Below are 19,877 nucleotides of genomic sequence, written 5' to 3'. Positions count from 1 at the left end.
TCTCTGTCCACTTTATGCGGGTCTAATTGACTTGGATTAATGAGTTTTTAGGTAGGTCGAATTAAAATTAAATCTTATTTTGTCTTAAGTTGAGAAATTAATTTTACTGTGAATTTTCTGACATGCACTAATGGTGTACAGTAAAGCACTTTCATTCAATATAGAAGTGAAGTCTATATCTATATCGTTTAAAGTGCCATGAACTTTCCAATGTTGATTCTGATAAAACGGGATACTTACGTAAATTGAGCAATTGACATTGCATTGGATAATAAATACTTTTAGTTTGAAGTTTAAGCTCCCAGGAATTTTCTTGCACCCTTTCCTGATATTGACCTCTTCATTTCAAAACACGACCTTGTTATTTCATAAATGACATGATTACTAGTATAGAAAAAAATCATGTATATGTGTACCCGTACTTATAAAACATAAAAAATAATCAATATATAGCAGGGGTTACTGATCTAAAGATTTGTTTAACTTCTTAAATGGCGTGATGTTTATCCGAATGTTAGATAACTTCATCAGGTCGACGGAAAACAAGACCTTTAAATCCAATCAGAGATTGTATCTTTGAATTTTTTGCGTCGTATATTAGGATGTTTTTAAAGTATGACACACAACCTTTATCAATTCCACTAGGAACATCCAATGAGAATCAAAATTGGTATATTTAAGAGTATATATGTAACGTATTATATATTGACAATATGTCTTAAAGCTTGGAGTAATTTGTAGACCCGGGGGGGGGGGGGGGCAGCCGGTTTATACAAATTTACTTTTTAAAAATTCTTAGAATTTACGCCATGACTGTGTTCTCTCTTTTTTTCAAACTTGAGATTTCTTTGAAAATCATTTCAAAATGCCAAAATTTTAATCGATATTTAAGTAAACCTTGAATGTCTTTTCAATATAAAGGTATTAATGATTAAAGACCGTGTTTTTGCTATAGAATTCTCTCATAATATTTTTTATTTTGTTTAAAAGGACATATGAAAGATCACAAAGAATTTGGACGACTTTCCATTGTGGAAAGTCGCTGGGTCGTGCATTTTGACCCCTGTGACCCAGATCTGTTATGGTGTTCTGTGTATCGATTATAGATCACCAATAAAACACGCAGTGTCTGAATTTGTTTGATTTTGCTGGGTAGAATTTTTATAGAAACCTCTTTCTTTAAGGCCATTGAATAATAATACGAGGGATTTAATGACATGCCTATACAAACGTGTTGATGGAAGCGCCGAGAAATTCAAAGTTTGGTGTGTTTCATCTGAAGAAGTCCTTTTGAAAAATAATATTATAGTAATAATTCAAATGATTCATTTTAAAACACCTTAATTTTGATAAATGTAGAAAAAGAGAACCTGCATTATTTTGGATATATAAAGAAACAGTTTTGCCAAGTCGACTTTATATCCATGCAAACGCATCTTTCCTATATTGAGTCTATAAAGGAGCTCGAAATTCGAGCTTGATTTATAATATGCCAAATATAATTTAAATATTTTCAATATTAATGAGTAAGTATAGAATAAACAGTTTTATATTTAAATATTTTAGTTCCCATTTATTAATGTTTAGAAGGAGAAAATGTATTTGAAAAAAATCAATTTATTATTTTTTTTTAAAACAAATATTATTTTTTTTAAATGTTGTGAAACTTTTTTTTTTCAATTTATAGTATAAGAAGCTTCAATTTTATAAGTTTACGGTGAAAATTGAAGGCATATCATCTTATGAAATTCTTTCTGTATCATAAGAATATTTAGATCTAAATACAATCTTACCACGATCAAATGAGTGTTCTTTATCTCAGGTTTCACGTAGGAATAGTTTACGTTTGACAATACTGATCTTCCTCATTTACTTCTACATATGTGCAGCCTATTTCTCTCTCTCTCTCTCTCTCTCTCTCTCTCTCTCTCTCTCTCTCTCGCAGAAAAACACAAGTGTGTAAGTATCTTGTATCCAAATAGGTTAAAAGGAGAGATCAAATAGCTTGGTCTGTTTTGGTGATCAGCAATACACACAGAGACGAAAAACGATTTTCTATATGTTAAAAAGTAAAAGATCATTACCGATACACACTCTCTACGTGTTTAAAAACTAGCACGGTTCAAAACGCATTAAGCGATTATCTAAGTCTAGCATTGTATGAAAACGGCCATAGGAGTACGTAATTGGGTGTATTTATTTCTAACAATAGTCGGAAACAGATTTCGATTCTCGAGTGTAAATAATGTATTGGTGAAAAATTGGAATAATATATTTCTAGTCAAAATTGAGAATCGATTAAATATACCAACAAAATGCCGATCAAGGAGGTAAGATCTCATTGTTTTCTTTTGAAAGTATCTCATTTAATTAATTTTTGAATTTCGATTTACAAATCGATTTCAGGTGTATTTCACAATCAATGAAACTATTGATCTTTCCTCTCGTATGGCGGGTTTTACTTGTTAACATGTATATAATAATCACTGTCGAGTTCAGAATTTATTACATAGTCTGACAAATTAAAAAAAAATCCAACATTTTGGATTTCGCTAGATATTCATGTTTAAGGAAAAGCAAGAATAATTTTAAGACTTACTGAAATCGTTATTATTTTCATGATTTGGTCGTTTTATTTTCTTCTTTTTGCTTTGTATCTTTTCAATTCAATCCATTTACAATAGGACACTGTATAAAATTATATGTAATAATCATACTTACTCTTAAATATGATGAATTAGTAACTATATAAATTTCCAAATATCTAAGTGGCAATTATTGTAGGAATTGTAGTTTGGTAATAGCTACGTGTATGGGGATTAAGGAGTTGAATGGGCGGTGGAGTTGAAGAGACAATCGGTGCATGTACTCTAATAGAAAGACGTGCAGACGTGCAGATTACATGTAACAACTGTTTGGTGCTAGCTTTTTTTTGTTATAAATTACATTTTTCCCCAAGGAAAGGCCTTGTCAAAATGAATATACATGAACCTGTGAAAATGAAAACTCTAGCACATAACGTTCAAAAGTGATGAGGTCCAAGGTCCCAAAGTGGGTCAAACTTCAAGGTCAAGGACAAGGGATTCAAATAGATTTATGATGATACCCAACGAAAGGGTTCTTTCCAAAGAATATACACTGTAAAATATTGAAGGTCGTAGATCTATCCAGTAAAAAGTGATGAGCAAGGTTTAAGTTTTTGTGTATACAAGTAAACAGACAAACAAACAAGCCTTACACGAAGAAAATGAATTAACTCTGATTACGGCGTGGACATAAGAATATACATATTCATTTTTTGAAAATTATCTGATATTAACATACAGTTTTAGGAATTATATAGATACTAGCACCTTCAGATTATCTTTGAAATAATGTTTATTTGCCCTCTCTCTACACATGGTAAAATTATTTGGTCGGTGACTAAGTGAGCTAATCATTTTTCCAAATAAATGTCATCATATTTGTTGACAGAAAAAGAGGAATAAATCGTGACCTGTAATGTAAAATTTTTTGAGTCGGTCAATTTTTACTCAGTTGATCGGGAGTGGGCAATAAATTAAACAATTTTTAAAGATGAACTTAAGTTTAAAAGTATTTATCTAAAGTTTATGAAATGACAAAGTTTCTTTATCTTTTGCAGACTTGGACCAGCATTATGCCGACGGCATTCAAAAAACAGAAATACTCCTCAATACGGAGTGAGTGTCTAAGTAAAGGAATCTTATTTGAGGATCCCGAATTTCCGGCAAATAACAAATCCATATTTTACTCCAAAATAGACCAAGAAATAGAATGGAAACGACCAAAGGTAAAACTTAGTTTACGTATTGATAATTCATTTATATCGTTTCCCCAAAATGATTCAAATGCATCGTTCATCCATGTAATTAAGAAAAAGGACAAATCTCTCTTATTTAAATCCATGGACAAAGAATAGAAGCACATACAGTGGAGTCTTATTTATCTCATTTATCCGGACACTTTGGTTCCCAGTCAATTTGTCCGGATATGTGAAGCGGTGAAGCGTCCGGATATCTTAATTTCCATTTAAACAAGACAAAACTAGAGGTACTGTGAGCAATGAGCTCACTAAATGATACCCCCCGCCTCCCATAATGTCGATGTGTTGCTATATATATTGTTTTACGGTAATAACTCGTCCTATCAAATGTTATCCAGAAGCTTCTATTATGTGACGTCATAGGTAAACAAAAAATGGCAATGTCCATGTTTTGCTCTGGGAAACCTAAAATACGTGTCGAATTAAAAAGTAAAATAGGAGGTGCACAATGGCAATATGTAATAAAGTTTCTGTGAAAGTTTCATTAAATTTCACTCAGTAGTATAAGAGGAGTTGCGGATAAGAGAAAAAGCGTAACAGACGGACGGACGGACGTACAGACGGACAGACGGACAGACAGACGGACGGACGGAATTAACGATTACTATATACCCTCCCGCTTTTCAAGCGGGGGGTATAATAACGTTAAAAAATTCCGTTCCGATGAAAAATCTTCCGGATAATGAATCATACGGATATCTGAAGGTCCACTGTACATGTTCATATAGAAACTAAAATTGATGTATACACAAAAGTCTTCAAGAAATTTTTTTGACGAGAATCCCTTTACTTTAACATTTTAGAAATGTTTCCAAAAAAAGCTACTCTCTCTATTCTCATCTTGAAACATTTAAAAAAATGGATGCATGTCACAAGCTAAAAACTGTATTGGAAAAATGCAATTATTTACAGAACTCTCTAAACATAGTTTTTTTTTTTAATCAATAAAAGACGTCATCGGAAACTCCAATTAAAATAAGGTTAGTTTTAATCTTACATGGCACCAAAATACATTATTTTTCAGCAAATGGTGACCGACTTTTTTTCTTTACAAAAGAGAAAGGAAGTTAAAAATGTAAACTTGTTCCTCGCTATTTATCAACACTCTTATCTCGATTTATTTACCTGTGTTGCATACCATACCGAGATTCATTGATTTCTTTATATGACAACTGTAAATACAAAAGCTAACCTGTAGTTTTATTCAGGTATTATTGAATATGAATTGTGTACTCAGGAAACTGCAATAAAATACAGGTAAATTTAAAAATTAAAATACCATTTACAAATGCCTTTTCTGTTAAATCATATTTTGTGTTTGTAAATATACGCATAAAGTAGAAGTCAGTCGAAAATTGATTCATAATTCATTGATTTTATATCCTGCCGCATGTTTGAAGAATGTAGGAATTTTCGTCAGAGATTTCTAAAGATTTTTGTTTCTGAACAATGAGAAATCGACCAAGTTATCTAAAGAGAAACGAGTTACATGAAAATAAATGCTTGTCGCCATAATTTTTGTGAAACGTTTGGGATACTTATTCATACATGTCTAATTCATGTAATTTCTATGAAAGCTATTTTTGAGGTGGGGTAAAAAAAGAAGCTTTGTTCGATCTTGAATCGCTCAAAATGCATTTATTGAAAGTACCAAGGTTTCACTTTAAAATAAAGAGTGCGAAATCGTAACACCATCCCATTTACTCATGGTCTCTGTCAAAGAAAAGAATATATAATTTAAATCAAGCTTACAAGTGTTATTGATATTTTGTTCAAAGACCATTTATTTTTGTTAACCCCCTCCCCACACCAAAGATGTTCAGCGTTGCAGGAACTCAAGTTCTTTAAAAAGGCTCATGGGCTTGAACCCTTCCCATCCAACCCCCGCATTTTTCATTTTTTAAATTTAATAATATTGAATGTTTGATTTTTTATTCATCTTTTATCTTTCTTTACATTACTTTCAATAAAATATATGTAACTTGTTCGTTCATGTATAATTCATGTAATAGCAGTAAAAGATATGTATGAGGCCAAGAAATGTGCTTTATTCTCACATGATTGAAAATGCTTTTTACAAAGTAAACCGATTTAATATTAAAAGACATTATTAAACATCATTAAAGACATTACATGAACCCTCTCTGGAAAATAGATGAAAAGTTTTAAGATAAGTATGATATATAGATATAAGAATTCTGTACCAATTGCATTGAATGTAGTATAACCTCCTTCCCTATCTATTGTTCCAGGAATGTGTTTACTCTTAAAAGCTGATGGGATTGCACCCCCCCCCCCCTCCCAACCAACCAACCAGTATTTCTTTCAGGCTTTTATTATTATACCCCCCGCTTGAAAAGCGGGAGGGTATATAGTAATCGTTAATTCCGTCCGTCCGTCCGTCCGTCCGTCCGTGTTTACGAGAGTGCATTTATTGGGTATTTTTCATGCCAAGATTGTACTTATTGGGTACTTTTTGCTTATTGGGTATACCCAATAAGAAGTGTCGCTGAATATGCTTAAAACACCCTAATTGGGTATTTGCAGGTTAGTACCCAACAAAACTTGGACACGACGATTTGTCCAAAAAAGTGTCCAAAAAAGTTGCTTTCACGGACGCACCGTGTTTTGTGTTTCAGTTTTACATTCGGAACTCTAAATTCTCGAGAGTTCCGAAAATCAACTTCCGTTGATCCTGATCATAACAACGTTTGTTTTCATGGAAAAAAAATATGGCGACTAAGAAACACTTAATGTCAACAAGATTGTCTGATTGACAAGAGAAAAGGTAAGTTTATTCGATTAATATTTATCTATTGCTGGGTTCTTGTTTAAGGAAAATTGATTTTAATGTAATGTGCACAAAATTAAAATATATATATCGGAACAATTAATCCTAAGTTGCACTTGTATGTATTTTGAATTTTCTCTGTCTTTTTAACTCTCTTGAGGGCGAGAAGTATTTAGTAAATGATCGTATATTGTTAGATAATCTTTAATAAATCGAATGTGTTAATTATTTAATTTTATATCATAACCAACTCAGTATGTTCTGTCAATGTATATTGGAAAGGGAAATGAAAATTTTAACAATCGTGTGTTCATAAATCAGCTGTAAATTATCGGTTCATGTAGACAGTATTACAATCGCAAAGTGAGCTGAGATGATGATAAATGGGATAATTGACAACAACTAAATAATTGTATGTAAGTTTATCTCATCTGATATGTAAGAGATTCATTGTATTACTGAAAAACGTTCAGTCAAAACAGTGCTTCTTTCTGTCTTTGATTTTGAGTGTCTGCTTTATTTTGATTTTTTTAAAATTATTGTTTTTGGCATTTGTTTTAATTAATTTAAAACAATACTGAAAATGATATAGGGCTATTATAACTATTTCACATGATGGGTGTGTAATTAGCATCGCGCTACACCCGGGGCTTCCATTTTTGAGGATGGGGCTAGTGGTTTTCTGCACTGAGGAATCCCCTTGGGCTATTAGGAATTTTAAAATACACATGTAATGCATGAAAAGCACCACCGGTATTTTCACTCCTCTTTGCTATTGAATTCCCTATATGGAAATATTCCAGACAGCATGCTCCTATTATCCATAAATCTCAACAACTGCATCCATTTTGCAGTGCTACCAGACTGATTTACTGAAAAACGATCTTTTTTCTCCTAATTTGAATTTCCCCCCTTTCCTTTGTTTAATATAGCAATATTTGCATGTACATATATGCCTCACAGATATCTCATTATTAAATCATATACATTTACTCAATCAGCTCAATGATATGTGTCATGCAATTATGTTGCGCTTTTTTTATTTAAAGCCATATATGGCGTAACTGATCAAAAAATATATTTTTGAAAAATACAAAATTAAGTAAAGAAATATAGTTAATACATTTAAATTAAAGCTTTTCATACAATTCTGAACACGGAGAACACCTCGTTTCATCTAATAATACGATTTTATCTTCTCTGTAATATGTTATTTAAATCTTTTGTATTTTCTTCCAAGTCGGAGAAAATTTCGAGAATCCAAATTAAATTTTGATATCTTTATAACGCAATTGACTTAGATTTTGTAATTTACGGAAAATTTCTATCTTTATCATGTGTATATAAATTAATTATACAAATAATAAGTTTTTATAATTTCAGTCTAATAATTTTCATTGTACATACGCCATATATGGCTTTAAATGATTCAAGATGAAAACAAAATGATTTTTGCTTCGTTTTAATTAGACGAACTAGTGAATGACCAGAAAAGGAATATTTAAAAATTTTTTTTCATTTTTTTAAAATCATTAATTTATATATGATTAAATCTTACTAGCGAAAATTAAATTAAACTTTAATTTTAAAAAGAATCATCTGTAGTTAATACCCTGACTTTTTTCACGATGAACTTTTTTTCAATGTTACTTTTTAATTTTTGCCTCTATATTTGGGCTTGTCACTTTTTACTCGGGGATAGTAACTTTATTGCCACCAAGCTGTGGATTAGTACTTGATTTCCTTTATTGCACAGCGATGACTATGATTTAATAGCACCAAAAGCTAATGGGTTTACGTATGTGAATTTATATGATTAATGCTTACTTGTGATTTTAGGATAACTGGAGATAATGATTCCTTTATTCCATTGATATTTCATAAATATTTTCCAAAGTATCATGTTACAAGAAATTGGTTTAGATTTTTTTATAAAAGTAATCAATAATTGCAATGGAAATTAAAACCATAATCATGTTCATTGAGGATTTTCAATATGTAACAGGTCAAACAGGAACTTCAATTGTGAACATTGCAGAGAACACACTCATCAGAAGATGACCCTCAGAAATAGGACAATTGTAAGTAATCAGTAAAATGATCAGGAATACTTCATGCCAACCATAAGATTTTTAGAGACATTTTCGCTTCTTAAATTAGAAGAAATAGAGGGAAAAACTTGTACATACTACATAACTACTAGGCAATCAACCTTTAACGGCAGGAAAGCTTTTGGTATGTGCAATACAGCTATATAAAACCTCTTTAGTATTCATGTTGAGTTTGAGAAAGTACCATAGTATTTTTTCTAGTGTTTGCCAACATTTTCATGCACACTGTTTGCTTGTTTGTACTATCATTTTATTTTATATTCTTCAGATGCCCTTTACCTTTGTCAGTTTTGAATCATTTGTTTTAAGGGCATCTGAGGGTTGGTTCCAGAACTTAATTAATTGTAAAGTAAATACCGTGGTACTATTCGGTCATAGGTTATGTTAATACGTGTATAACATTTTGTTCTGATAGAGGTGGCATACAGGAAAAGAAACAATACTAGATATCACTTCAAAGGAATAAAATAGCTTCATCTTGTAGGTGTATTTTATTTAAGGATCACTACTTCATGTCTGATGTGGTGAAATTTATTCATATTCTGTTTGACTGTAATTTTTCATATTTTCAACTTCTATCCAGCTAAGTCAATTTTAATTAAATTTTGTGCAAAGCATACCCCAGGAAGGGGGGATGGAGTGTCAAGTGTGTCTCTGTCCCTGTCAATATAATTTCAAAGCAGTTAGTAAGGTTTGGGTCAATTTTAAATCCTCTTTAGCAGAACCATTGGGCTAGAGATGTTTTTGAAGATTATGGACCCCTAATGTACTGATAGTGTTACATTAGAAGTCTAAAATTTGCAAGGAATAGGTGTAAAATCTTTTTAAAATCTCCTTCTTAACAATCAGAAACTAACAAACTGTCTAATTAATATGCAACATCGTTTTGTGTGTTGAATGATGATTATATTTTGATAAAATTATGGCAGATTGGGGGTAGGATGAAAATGCAGTTAGACATAGAAGAAACAAAAAAGTGTTGATAGAATTTAGTTTTTCTTCCATTTTATTTATCAATACATATTTCTGAATAAGAAATATACTTCTACTTCTTGGTTGTGTTTCATCAACATAAAGGGTGATCTTACTGTAGTCAAGAAAAACATGTTTTATACGGCAAAGAAATGCCTTTATCTAATTGCAGAATGAATAAAAAGGACAGAGGCAGATTTGAAGGAGATTCATGAAATGAGGAATATTTCAAAGATTGCCTGAGCATAACCACTGCTACTGGATAAACATATGGCAATATAAAAGAGCAGGGTCAATGGAGGTATCATACAGTATAGACCATGAGAGACCTTGAAGAAGAAAGTATGGAAGAGAAACAAAAATAAAACCATTTTGATATTTATTGAAATATAGGATCAAAGCCTTACATGTAAAATTTGGGCATGTAATGACTTTTCTCTTGCTCTAAGACTTATAACAGTGATGATTTGATTTAATATCTTTATCCCGATTTGTCGAAAAGATTTGGACATAGTCCATCGATTATTTTAAAGTTTTGATACAACGAATTCATTCATTGTACTTGTAACTGAGTTTTCTGGTGCGACACTGTTTAATCGGCTTCAGAACTAAGTTTGTGATTTCCAAACCAGATTAATGAGATACATGTAATATCTTTTAACATCGGTGATGATTACATCCATTCTTTTACATCTCAGAAGTATTTTTATTATTACAGGGAAAATATGCATTGTACATGTATCTGTAATAAACAGGATTATAGAAATTTTCCATATAATACAACACAATCTTAGCAACTGAAGGCAAATATTTCATCAAGGGTGTGATCTATTTATCAATATGGTTTTCAGCATCTTGCTCTACCTGTAATGACTTGCTCCAAGTTCGAATATTTGAATTTAAATTTTGCAAACATGGTTATAAAATTCTTTAAAAGCCAAATAGTTTAGGCACAAAATGCTTATATATTTCCTACCATTTGAAAAGTGTACACTGAATGAGATGTGGAATGTTAGAATTAAAGTATTAAATATGTTTTGGACTTATGTATGCTTATGCAGATAAATTTGAATTCAACTAGGGAAGGTAAATGTCATACGTATTGGGTTTGCAATCTAATGCAAGAGTATAAATATCCAAGACAAATTTGACAATTTTAATGAAGGGTATAAGTAACCCAAGAAGAATTGGACAAGTAAACATTACCTGTTGGGTTTTATTCTAATGTTGGGATGTAATAACCAAGAGGAGTTGAACCAATGTCCAATACCTATTGGGTTTTCTTTCTTATGAAAAAATTTTTGAGTAACCCAAGAAGAATGTCCAATACCTTTTAATTTATGTACTATTGAAGGGATGAAGATATCCAAGAAGAATTGGACAGGTGTCCATTACATGTTGGGTAGTGTTCTTATGAGGAAATTCTCAAGAAACCCAAGAATTAGACAAGTGTCCATTGCCTGTTGGGTGGGATGTAGATATCCAAGAGGAGTTGGACAGATGTCCATTACCTGTTGGGTGGTATTCTGATGAAACAATTCAAGAAACCCAAGAAGAATTGGACAAGTGTCCATTACTTTTTGGGTGAGATGTAGATATCCAAGAGGAGTTGGACAGGTGTCCATTACCTGTTGGGTTGTATTTTGATGATGCGAATTCAAGAAACCCAAGAATTAGACAAGTGTCCATTGCTTGTTGGGTGGGATGTAGATATCCAAGAGGAGTTGGACAGATGTCCATTACCTGTTGGGTGGTATTCTGATGAAACAATTCAAGAAACCCAAGAAGAATTGGACAAGTGTCCATTACCTGTTGGGTGAGATGTAGATATCCAAGAGGAGTTGGACAGGTGTCCATTACCTGTTGGGTTGTATTTCGATGATGCAATTCAAGAAACCCAAGAATTGAACAAGTGTCCATTGCCTGTTGGGTGGGATGTAGATATCCAAGAGGAGTTGGACAGATGTCATTACCTGTTGGGTTGTATTTTGATGAGGAGATTTAAAAAACCCAAAAAGAATTGGACAAGTATCCATTTCCTGTTAGGTGGGATGTAGATATCCAAGAGGAGTTGGACGGATGTCCATTACCTGTTGGGTGTTATTCAGATGAAACAATTCAAGAAACCCAAGAAGAATTGGACAAGTGTCCATTGCTTGTTGGGTGGTATGTAGATATCCAAGAGGAGTTGGACAGGTGTCCATTACCTGTTGGGTTGTATTTTGATGATGCAATTCAAGAAACCCAAGAATTAGACAAGTGTCCATTGCCTGTTGGGTGGGATGTAGATATCCAAGAGGAGTTGGACAGATGTCATTACCTGTTGGGTGGTATTCTGATGAAACAATTCATGAAACCTAAGAAGAATTGGACAAGTGTCCATTACCTGTTGGGTGGGATGTAGATATCCAAGAGGAGTTTGACAGGTGTCCATTATCTGTTGGGTTGTATTTTGATGAGGAGATTCAAGAAACCCAAATAGAATTGGACAATGTACACATGTTCAATTGTTCTTGGGTAGTTTAATCCTTTCGTCAAAATACAACCCAACAGGTATTGGACACCTGTCCAATGCCTGTTGGATACCTTCATTCTGCCCAACATGTAATGGACATTTGCTTATTATTAATTGGTCATGACTCAAAAAGGTTTTCCTTAAATACTTATTTTTGTTATTCAAGAAAGGTTGAACAGAGTCTGAGATGTGTTGAGTTGTGTTTGCACAATTCAGTTTTTTTTTTTTTTGCACTTAGGTATTCATATATTTTAATATTAGATATTTTGAAATATACAGGTGTATATCCTTATTGCTAAGAACAAATTAGTTAGGTGTTACAATAAAAGAGCTATATCACAGAAATTGACAAAAATATGGGTTCAAAACCAAAGGTTTTCAGTCTTGTCTGAATTTACCAGCAAATATTAAATATATAATAAATTTGGAATGAAAAAAAAAACAATATAAAAAACCCAATAAAATACGGACACGAGGATTAATATCCAATAAGATTTGAACAGTAACTACCCAAATAATGCTCTCTCGTGTGTACACTTTTTTTGTATCCAATAAGCAGTATCCAATAGGACTTGGACTTGATGTACCCAATATATAACCAAATGTGTGTCCGTCCGTCTGTCCGTCCGTCTGTTACGCTTTGGGGTACCCATCTCTTATCCGTAACTCCTCTCATACCACTGAATGAAACTTGATGAAACTTTCACAGAATCTTTATTACATATTGCCATTGTGCACCTCCTATTTTACTTTTTGATCCGACACATATTTTGGGTTTCCCGGCCACAGGAATACATGGACTTTTTCACCACTTATAACCATAGGGGAGGCGGGGGGTATCATTTAGTGAGCTCATCGCTCACAGTACCTCTAGTTTTATATTGTATTTTAAATTATTTTCCCTTCACATTTTTTCGCTGCGATTGTCTCTTCTAAAATCTATTTTTTTTCATTCCTTGTTCCAAGAGCTGAATTTTAATGCTTTCAATATAATCTTCTCTAAAACCTCCATTTATTATTTGTCATTCCTTGTTCTAGGAGCTGTGTAAGGTTCCGAGACTGGTGGTGGACGGAGTGAGCTGTGACGACCTCAACCAAGGGGAACTCGGAAACACGTGGTTTGTCACTGCGTGCGCAAGTTTGGCGCTTGAGAAGAAACTGTTTGAAAAGGTATGGAATGATCATTATTTCTAATAAGTTTGCTACCTTTATCATTTCAACATATAACATGTATCAACCGTATGCTAAGATCAATTAATTAATCGAGACCAATATATTAGTCTGAGAATATTTCACTACTGTGGCTAAGAAAGGCCCGAGCAAAAGAGCACACTGCAATAATAAGCATCCCATTTCTTTTAAATAATGAAAAAAAAAAATGTTTGACCCCCCCCCCTGGACTTGTGCGTTTTACTTGTTCATGCGCGCTGATAAATTTTGACTCTCTCACTACTAGGTAATTCCCAGCATAAAAGAACAGGAATGGGACGAAAAATCCGAGAAAAACAAATACAGCGGAGCCTTTCATTTTCACTTTTGGCGGTTTGGAGAATGGGTGGATATTGTTATAGACGATCGTCTGCCAACCAAGAACGGGAAACTGGTCTTCTGTCACTCCAAATCACGGAACGAGTTCTGGAGCGCTCTACTGGAGAAAGCCTACGCCAAGTAAGTATGGTGGCCAGGAATTAAAGTGACGCAACTTCCGTTCAAAGTCGGTCAATTTTGTCAATTATACTTATGTTTATCTTTTCAAGTCATAAGATTTGGTAAATTTCTTTGATAAATTACAATGTACATGTGAAGAATCTAACTGAAAGCCATACAGGTTTTAGTATTTTTGAAATCGAACGGGTAAAAATATGAAACCATGGATGCATATTTAGTTTCGTAATGTGTATATGTGTACAGGTATTTGTATTTTAAAGGAAAGGGAGTTGACCATCATTGTTTAGATTTGAAATATGTATGTATTATAATGCTATATAAAATGCAATATAGAGCAGTCCCATGTTTTGAATGTATGTCGTATTATAGATGATCTTCTTTTCCTTCTATAGGTTGTACGGTGACTATGAATCTTTGAACGACGGACGGACGGCGGACGCTCTGGTAGATTTCACGGGGGGCGTGGCGGAGAAACTGGTTCTGACCAGACTGGATCTGAACGACGACAAGATAGTGGAACAGCTGTTTTATAAATTGAGGGAATCCTGTGAAAACTCCGCCCTTATGAATTGCAACATAGAGGTATGTTATTGAAGATGACTGCCTCGAATAAAAAATATTATTGTTGTTTGTAATCTATCTATGATGGGAGTTGAGAGGGACTGAGGAACATGTTACCCTTTTGTTAACCTTGTCTTCTTTATTTTATTTTCATCACATAGCACTGCCCAATGTCAAAAAAATTAGGAACCACAACTTGTTAATATGCGATTATTCAATCTCTTTCAACAAAGAACTTATTTTGTTAAGAATTTATGCATTTTTTCCACTATTTTTAAATACTGTACCCATGTTTTCTTATTTATTGGAAATGTTTCATTTTTGAAGGATGGCATGATTGTTACCTCTTTAAGGGGACTGACCATAGTCATTCCCATCCCAACATGAAAATACTTATAATTTTGCCTTTGTCCTCTGATAATGAGGCTGATTTAATCGTTCATATAATTATATAAACATGTACTTGATAACCCAGCTTTTGATCATGTGTTTTTGCTGATTCTGACATTTCACGAAGCTAACTTGTACTTCAATAGACGAATTGTTAAGATATGATTAAGCAAAATCAATTGAGGAGATGTTCAGAAGGATCGCAAACCTAAATTATACCAGTAGAATTTTTCGCAAATCTGTATTCATCAAAGCCAAACTGATTCATTTATGTTCTATTATACATGTATAAAAATACTTTAACCTGCTTGAATTGTCAATCTTTTATTCATCAATTTAAAAACGACCTTCTCGTTATTTTGGACTTCAATAATTGGCGCCAGTTTTTTAACTAATTTCAAGGGAAATGTTTATTTTTTTCATTGAACTTTTTTTAATTGGAACTTGTAGTTAAGCTTCTTTGAATAAATAAAAGAAGTTAAACTTTTATATCTACAAGTACAAGTTTCCTGAAACTAACCTTTTCTTGGTTTGAAGAAGCGTACGAATTCTTCCTTCAAAAGAATCTTTAAAGTATTTCTACCCTCCTGTGATGTCACCTGATTTTCGCAGAATCTGTCAATTTAAATTTATACCCGTAAGAAATACCTGTATATTTTTTAGACAAATACCTTTCAACAGGTGAAATGTTAATTTGTCGTTTTGTAAAAGAACTCAAGACATTAAAAATAATTTTTCCTAAATATTCATTCATTATTTCAATCTAACCAAAAAAATAAGGACAGTAATTCCTTCTCATGTACCTTCATTCAGTTTTTTCTTCATGTTGTATTTTAAATGTATAATGTATGTGTTTTTATTTACAAAATTACAATTAAAACATATTTGTAGATGTACAGAAACAGTTCTTTTAGAATTGTCTGCATCAGAATTTTATATTTAAACCAGTTCTAACCTAAATTTAACATTACTGTATACCTAAAATATTTTTTTTTAATTTTGCCATATTCTGTACTTCTGTTTATTTATTCTTAAATCTCAATAAATATGGCAACTAATACATTTTAAGCAATAATTTTTTAATTGAAACTATATTCAGTGAAATTAAATGCATTTTTCCCTTTGAACCCATAAAGTTGTGAGGATGGAAATACCTAAGTAAACTAATGACAACTATCATGTCTGCACCAATTTGCGAAATCATTGATCCTTAAATCCAATTTTTTTCTTAACAACAATTTGACTCAAGCAAAACAAAAAAATCTAAAATAATAAGATTGTATAATTTTCAGTGCCAAAAGACGGAAGTGGGTAAAGAACTTCCCAATGGTTTGATTCTTGGTCACGGTTATAACATAACAAAAGTGCTAGACATAAAGGTGGAAAAGAAGCTACAAGGGGCCGTGGGTAACGCCAAACTGATGATGGTCCGCCTTGCAAACCCGTGGGGGGTGAAGGAATGGAACGGTCCCTGGTCGGACGAGTGAGTACTAATTTATCGATTTTTTGTTTGATTGTTGTTTTTTGTTTTGTTTGAGAATTTTATACTCATATTAAAGACGTCTCCATGTACTGTACGAAGGTGGGCGGTCGCTTTGAAATACGGAATGAGATTTAGTTGTTGCATTTCATGGAAAAAATTGTAATGGCTACATTTTGAATTTTTTTTTTTTTTTTTTTTTGATTAAGTTGAAATTTACATTGTCATTTTAATTATAATGTAGAGAAGAGGTGAACGAAAACTGAAAGGGTGGGGTGAATATTTACTGCATCGATCGTTTTTATGCATTTGCAGTATGGTAGTCTATGTAGCAATTTAAAATGAAACCATAAGTTTGAAGTCATATTGAAGATTGAAAATAAGTTGATGCATTATTTTTATTTTTTTTTTCGGTATAGTTCCCCCGAATGGTCGAAAATCAACAAATCCGAATGGGAGAAGATGGGTCTAAAATTCGTACAAGAGGGCGAATTCTGGTATGTATCAAAAACATACGATAAATCTAACTAAAAATCTGTTTAAATTCATTAATTCTTCAAAAAAACACGGGATGGGATTCAGTCAACTAAGTGTTCATAGAAAGGTCTTGAAAGTTGACTGAACGACCAAATTTTCTCCTTCAGTTACCTTTCAGTAGAAATTCAGTCACCTTACAGTAAAACTTCAGTCTGCTTTCAGTCAGTTTCATCCCTTGAAATCTCTCCTTTTTATTATTTACAGGATGTCCTTTCCTGATTTTATGAACACTTTCACACACATAGACATCTGTCACTTCGTCAACACCAGTATTATCAGTATAAAAAAGACCTGGAGTGAGGCCATGTTTCACGGGGAGTGGACCGTCTCAGGCAGAAATGGCGGGAATGACTATAACTCAGCTACCTTTCTCAGCAATCCCCAGGTACTGAAGGAAGAAGGGGGTGAATTTGTTCTACTTGTACAGTGTTTCCACAGTATAGAGCGCTTATAACGAATACACTTATAATGCACTGACGATTATAGCGAAGTGTTTTAAATCCCCGTGTGTTATAAACGTATTATAAGGTAACTGTAAATCGAATTGCATTTTGTACGTAGTAAAATCGGCCGTCCCTGTTTTTTAGTTCTAAGCTTCTTTATTGTATTTTATTTAAATATAAGAAAAGATGTAATATTTGTATACAGAAAGAGTTTTTTTTAATTTATGAGAAAAGTGTAATGACCAAAACTAACATGTTAGAGCATATAAATTTAATTTTAAGAATGCTATATAAAAAAAATTTTAATGATGTATTTACTGGGACAATATTTTTCTTCTAGAATTTTGACTGCATATAACCTTTAACAGAGATTGTACTACGAAAACTTGATTTTAATCAGAGCTGACTATTGTTTTATACTCTACAATTACTACTGCACGAAATTTCCTTCTTTATTTCTCTTGATTTAGTGAATTTTTCACGACTGCCCTGGCCATTAAACAAATAATAGAAAAGTAAACCGAATGAATTCAAATGAGACATTTTTTATTATATCTTGTAGTATGTCTTTGATATTGGAGGTGCCCAAGATCGCGTTATGGTGTCTCTGGAACAGCACGATATAAAACCAGGTCGGCAGGAACTGGGTATTCAGCTCAATAATATAGGATTCCACATCATGAAGGTAAAGGATACTGACAGACAGAAAGATACTGAAAAAAGAAATAGACACAAAAAAATTACATCATGATGGTATGAAACAAAAAATATTCTGATGTAAGAAACATTCTAGGAATACTTCGGGTTTTCAGATCATATACATGTTAGTAAGGGTACAACTGACGAAAAAGAGAGACAGATCAAATATCGACCAGAATAATGCCAATGTAGAACAGTTTTATCATTAGCTTTTATAAATACAGTTTTTATCACGTTTTATGAATAAATATTCTGTGTGAAATAAATGTCTTTTAAAAGTTTCTTCTGATTAGCAATAATGACTATATCAATGACTCAGATCCGAAGACTATCGACTATAGACTCAAGACAAAATGTTCACGTTTTAATATGATGAGTTTTATTTAATGTATTTATTTAGACATTTTATTATTTCCTTTAACATTTCAAATCAGACATACATGTACGTAGAAAATTTTGTTTCATTATCAAAAAAAAAAAAAATTCAAACGTTACACTTGTTCGAATCTTTAAGTCTTCTAAATAAATGCTTGGATCCAGATCAATGAAATGTTTATCAATATGATATGGCTATTAAAATAAGTCTGTTCTAAGATAATGAAATGTTTATCTCATTGTAATACATCTTTGTTAATTTCAGGTGGAAGAGAATAGAAAATTCAGGGTACACATAGTAGGAGAGAAAGTGTTTACTTCCGAGTATGCTAAATCTAGAAGCGTTTTTGGGATCATGATTTTACAGAAAGGTCGATATGTAATAGTTCCTACCACAACTAGTTCGGATGAACTCGGGCCATTCATGTTACGACTTTACACCGGAAGTTCTTCTGGGGCAAAGTGAGTTGTTAATTTATTAAACAGTCGTAAAAGATAAGAAAAATTATTTTTTGAAACCAAACAAGTATTTGAATGTGGTTGTCATAAGTATAATGTAGAAAAATCTTTGATGAGAAATATTGATAGAAGATTTTTTTTAATGTCATCGTTGAGATACTTTAGTCATATATATTTATCTATGGTAAATCAAAGTGTCAAAGTTATCACTTTTGTAAATCAAAGTTTTCAAAGTGATCACTATAGTGTCATAGTTATCATTATAGAAAACAAAGTTTTTGAAGTTTTCACTATAGAAAATCAAAGTTTTTACCATAGTAAATCAATGTTTTTATCATAGTAAATAAAACTTTTCATAGGAATCACGATGGTTAAACAAAGTTTTCATAGTTATCACTTTAGTAAATCAAAGTGTCAAAGTTATCACTGTATTAAATTAAAGTTTTCATAGTTAATCAGAGATATCATTATAGTAATTCAAAGTTTTCATAGTGCCAAAGTTATCACTATTGTAAGGGTTATAATAACATAATATACAACATTCTCTAAATGTGAATCTCTTTCTTTTAATGCTCACAGTGCCAGGTAGGTTTTCATCCATTCTATCATGCATGTTGTTATAGGAAATTCTCAAGCATTGTTGATTGATCAATACACATAACCTTGCTTTCATTTATTTCCAATTAAAAGGGATTGTATGCAAATAAACCATTCAAATATCAAGCTTAACAGTATCTAAATCAATGCATATTGATGTTGTTAACCTGCTTAACCCTGCCAATTGACAAAATAATGGACAATGCTTTAGAATAATCGGACAAAATTCTGTCCTGAAATCGTCTCGTTGGATGGACTTCATTTCGTCTTTTATCATGGGAACCTTTTACTTTAAAAGGAATGTCATTTTTCCTCTTTGTAAAGGGTTAAGTATAATTATCTTTTGCACTCTTTCCAAACATGATATCTGTACGTGTAGATGGTTAGTTAAAAACAACGAAATCGCACGGTTTCAGAGGATTTACTAATTGTAAA

At 32.4% G+C, this 19,877-nt stretch overlaps 1 protein-coding gene and 1 long non-coding RNA gene across 2 annotated transcripts; both read left to right on the top strand.

Moving 5' to 3' along the window:
- Window positions 1-2,231: 2,231 nt before the first annotated feature.
- On the top strand, window positions 2,232-18,848 carry LOC134263505 (calpain-5-like; the record flags this gene model as incomplete). The annotated part of the gene is made up of 10 exons (XM_062745858.1): window positions 2,232-2,330; window positions 3,644-3,811; window positions 13,272-13,403; window positions 13,690-13,901; window positions 14,294-14,483; window positions 16,145-16,335; window positions 16,752-16,829; window positions 17,074-17,254; window positions 17,875-17,997; window positions 18,652-18,848. Coding segments are annotated over exons 1-10 (1,487 nt in total), but the record flags the coding sequence as incomplete, so codon positions are not given.
- Window positions 6,239-10,039, top strand: LOC134263506 (uncharacterized). Its single transcript, XR_009991291.1, has 3 exons — window positions 6,239-6,632; window positions 8,641-8,716; window positions 9,891-10,039. It is a non-coding gene; the product is annotated as an uncharacterized LOC134263506 (long non-coding RNA).
- Window positions 18,849-19,877: the final 1,029 nt, after the last annotated feature.

The sequence above is a fragment of the Saccostrea cucullata genome, unplaced genomic scaffold (genome assembly GCF_032062105.1).
Source record: "Saccostrea cucullata isolate Sc308-1 unplaced genomic scaffold, CSIRO_AGI_Scuc_v1 ctg11273, whole genome shotgun sequence".
In the NCBI taxonomy this organism is placed as follows: domain Eukaryota; kingdom Metazoa; phylum Mollusca; class Bivalvia; order Ostreida; family Ostreidae; genus Saccostrea; species Saccostrea cuccullata.
This window is presented reverse-complemented; position numbering and strand designations above follow the sequence as displayed.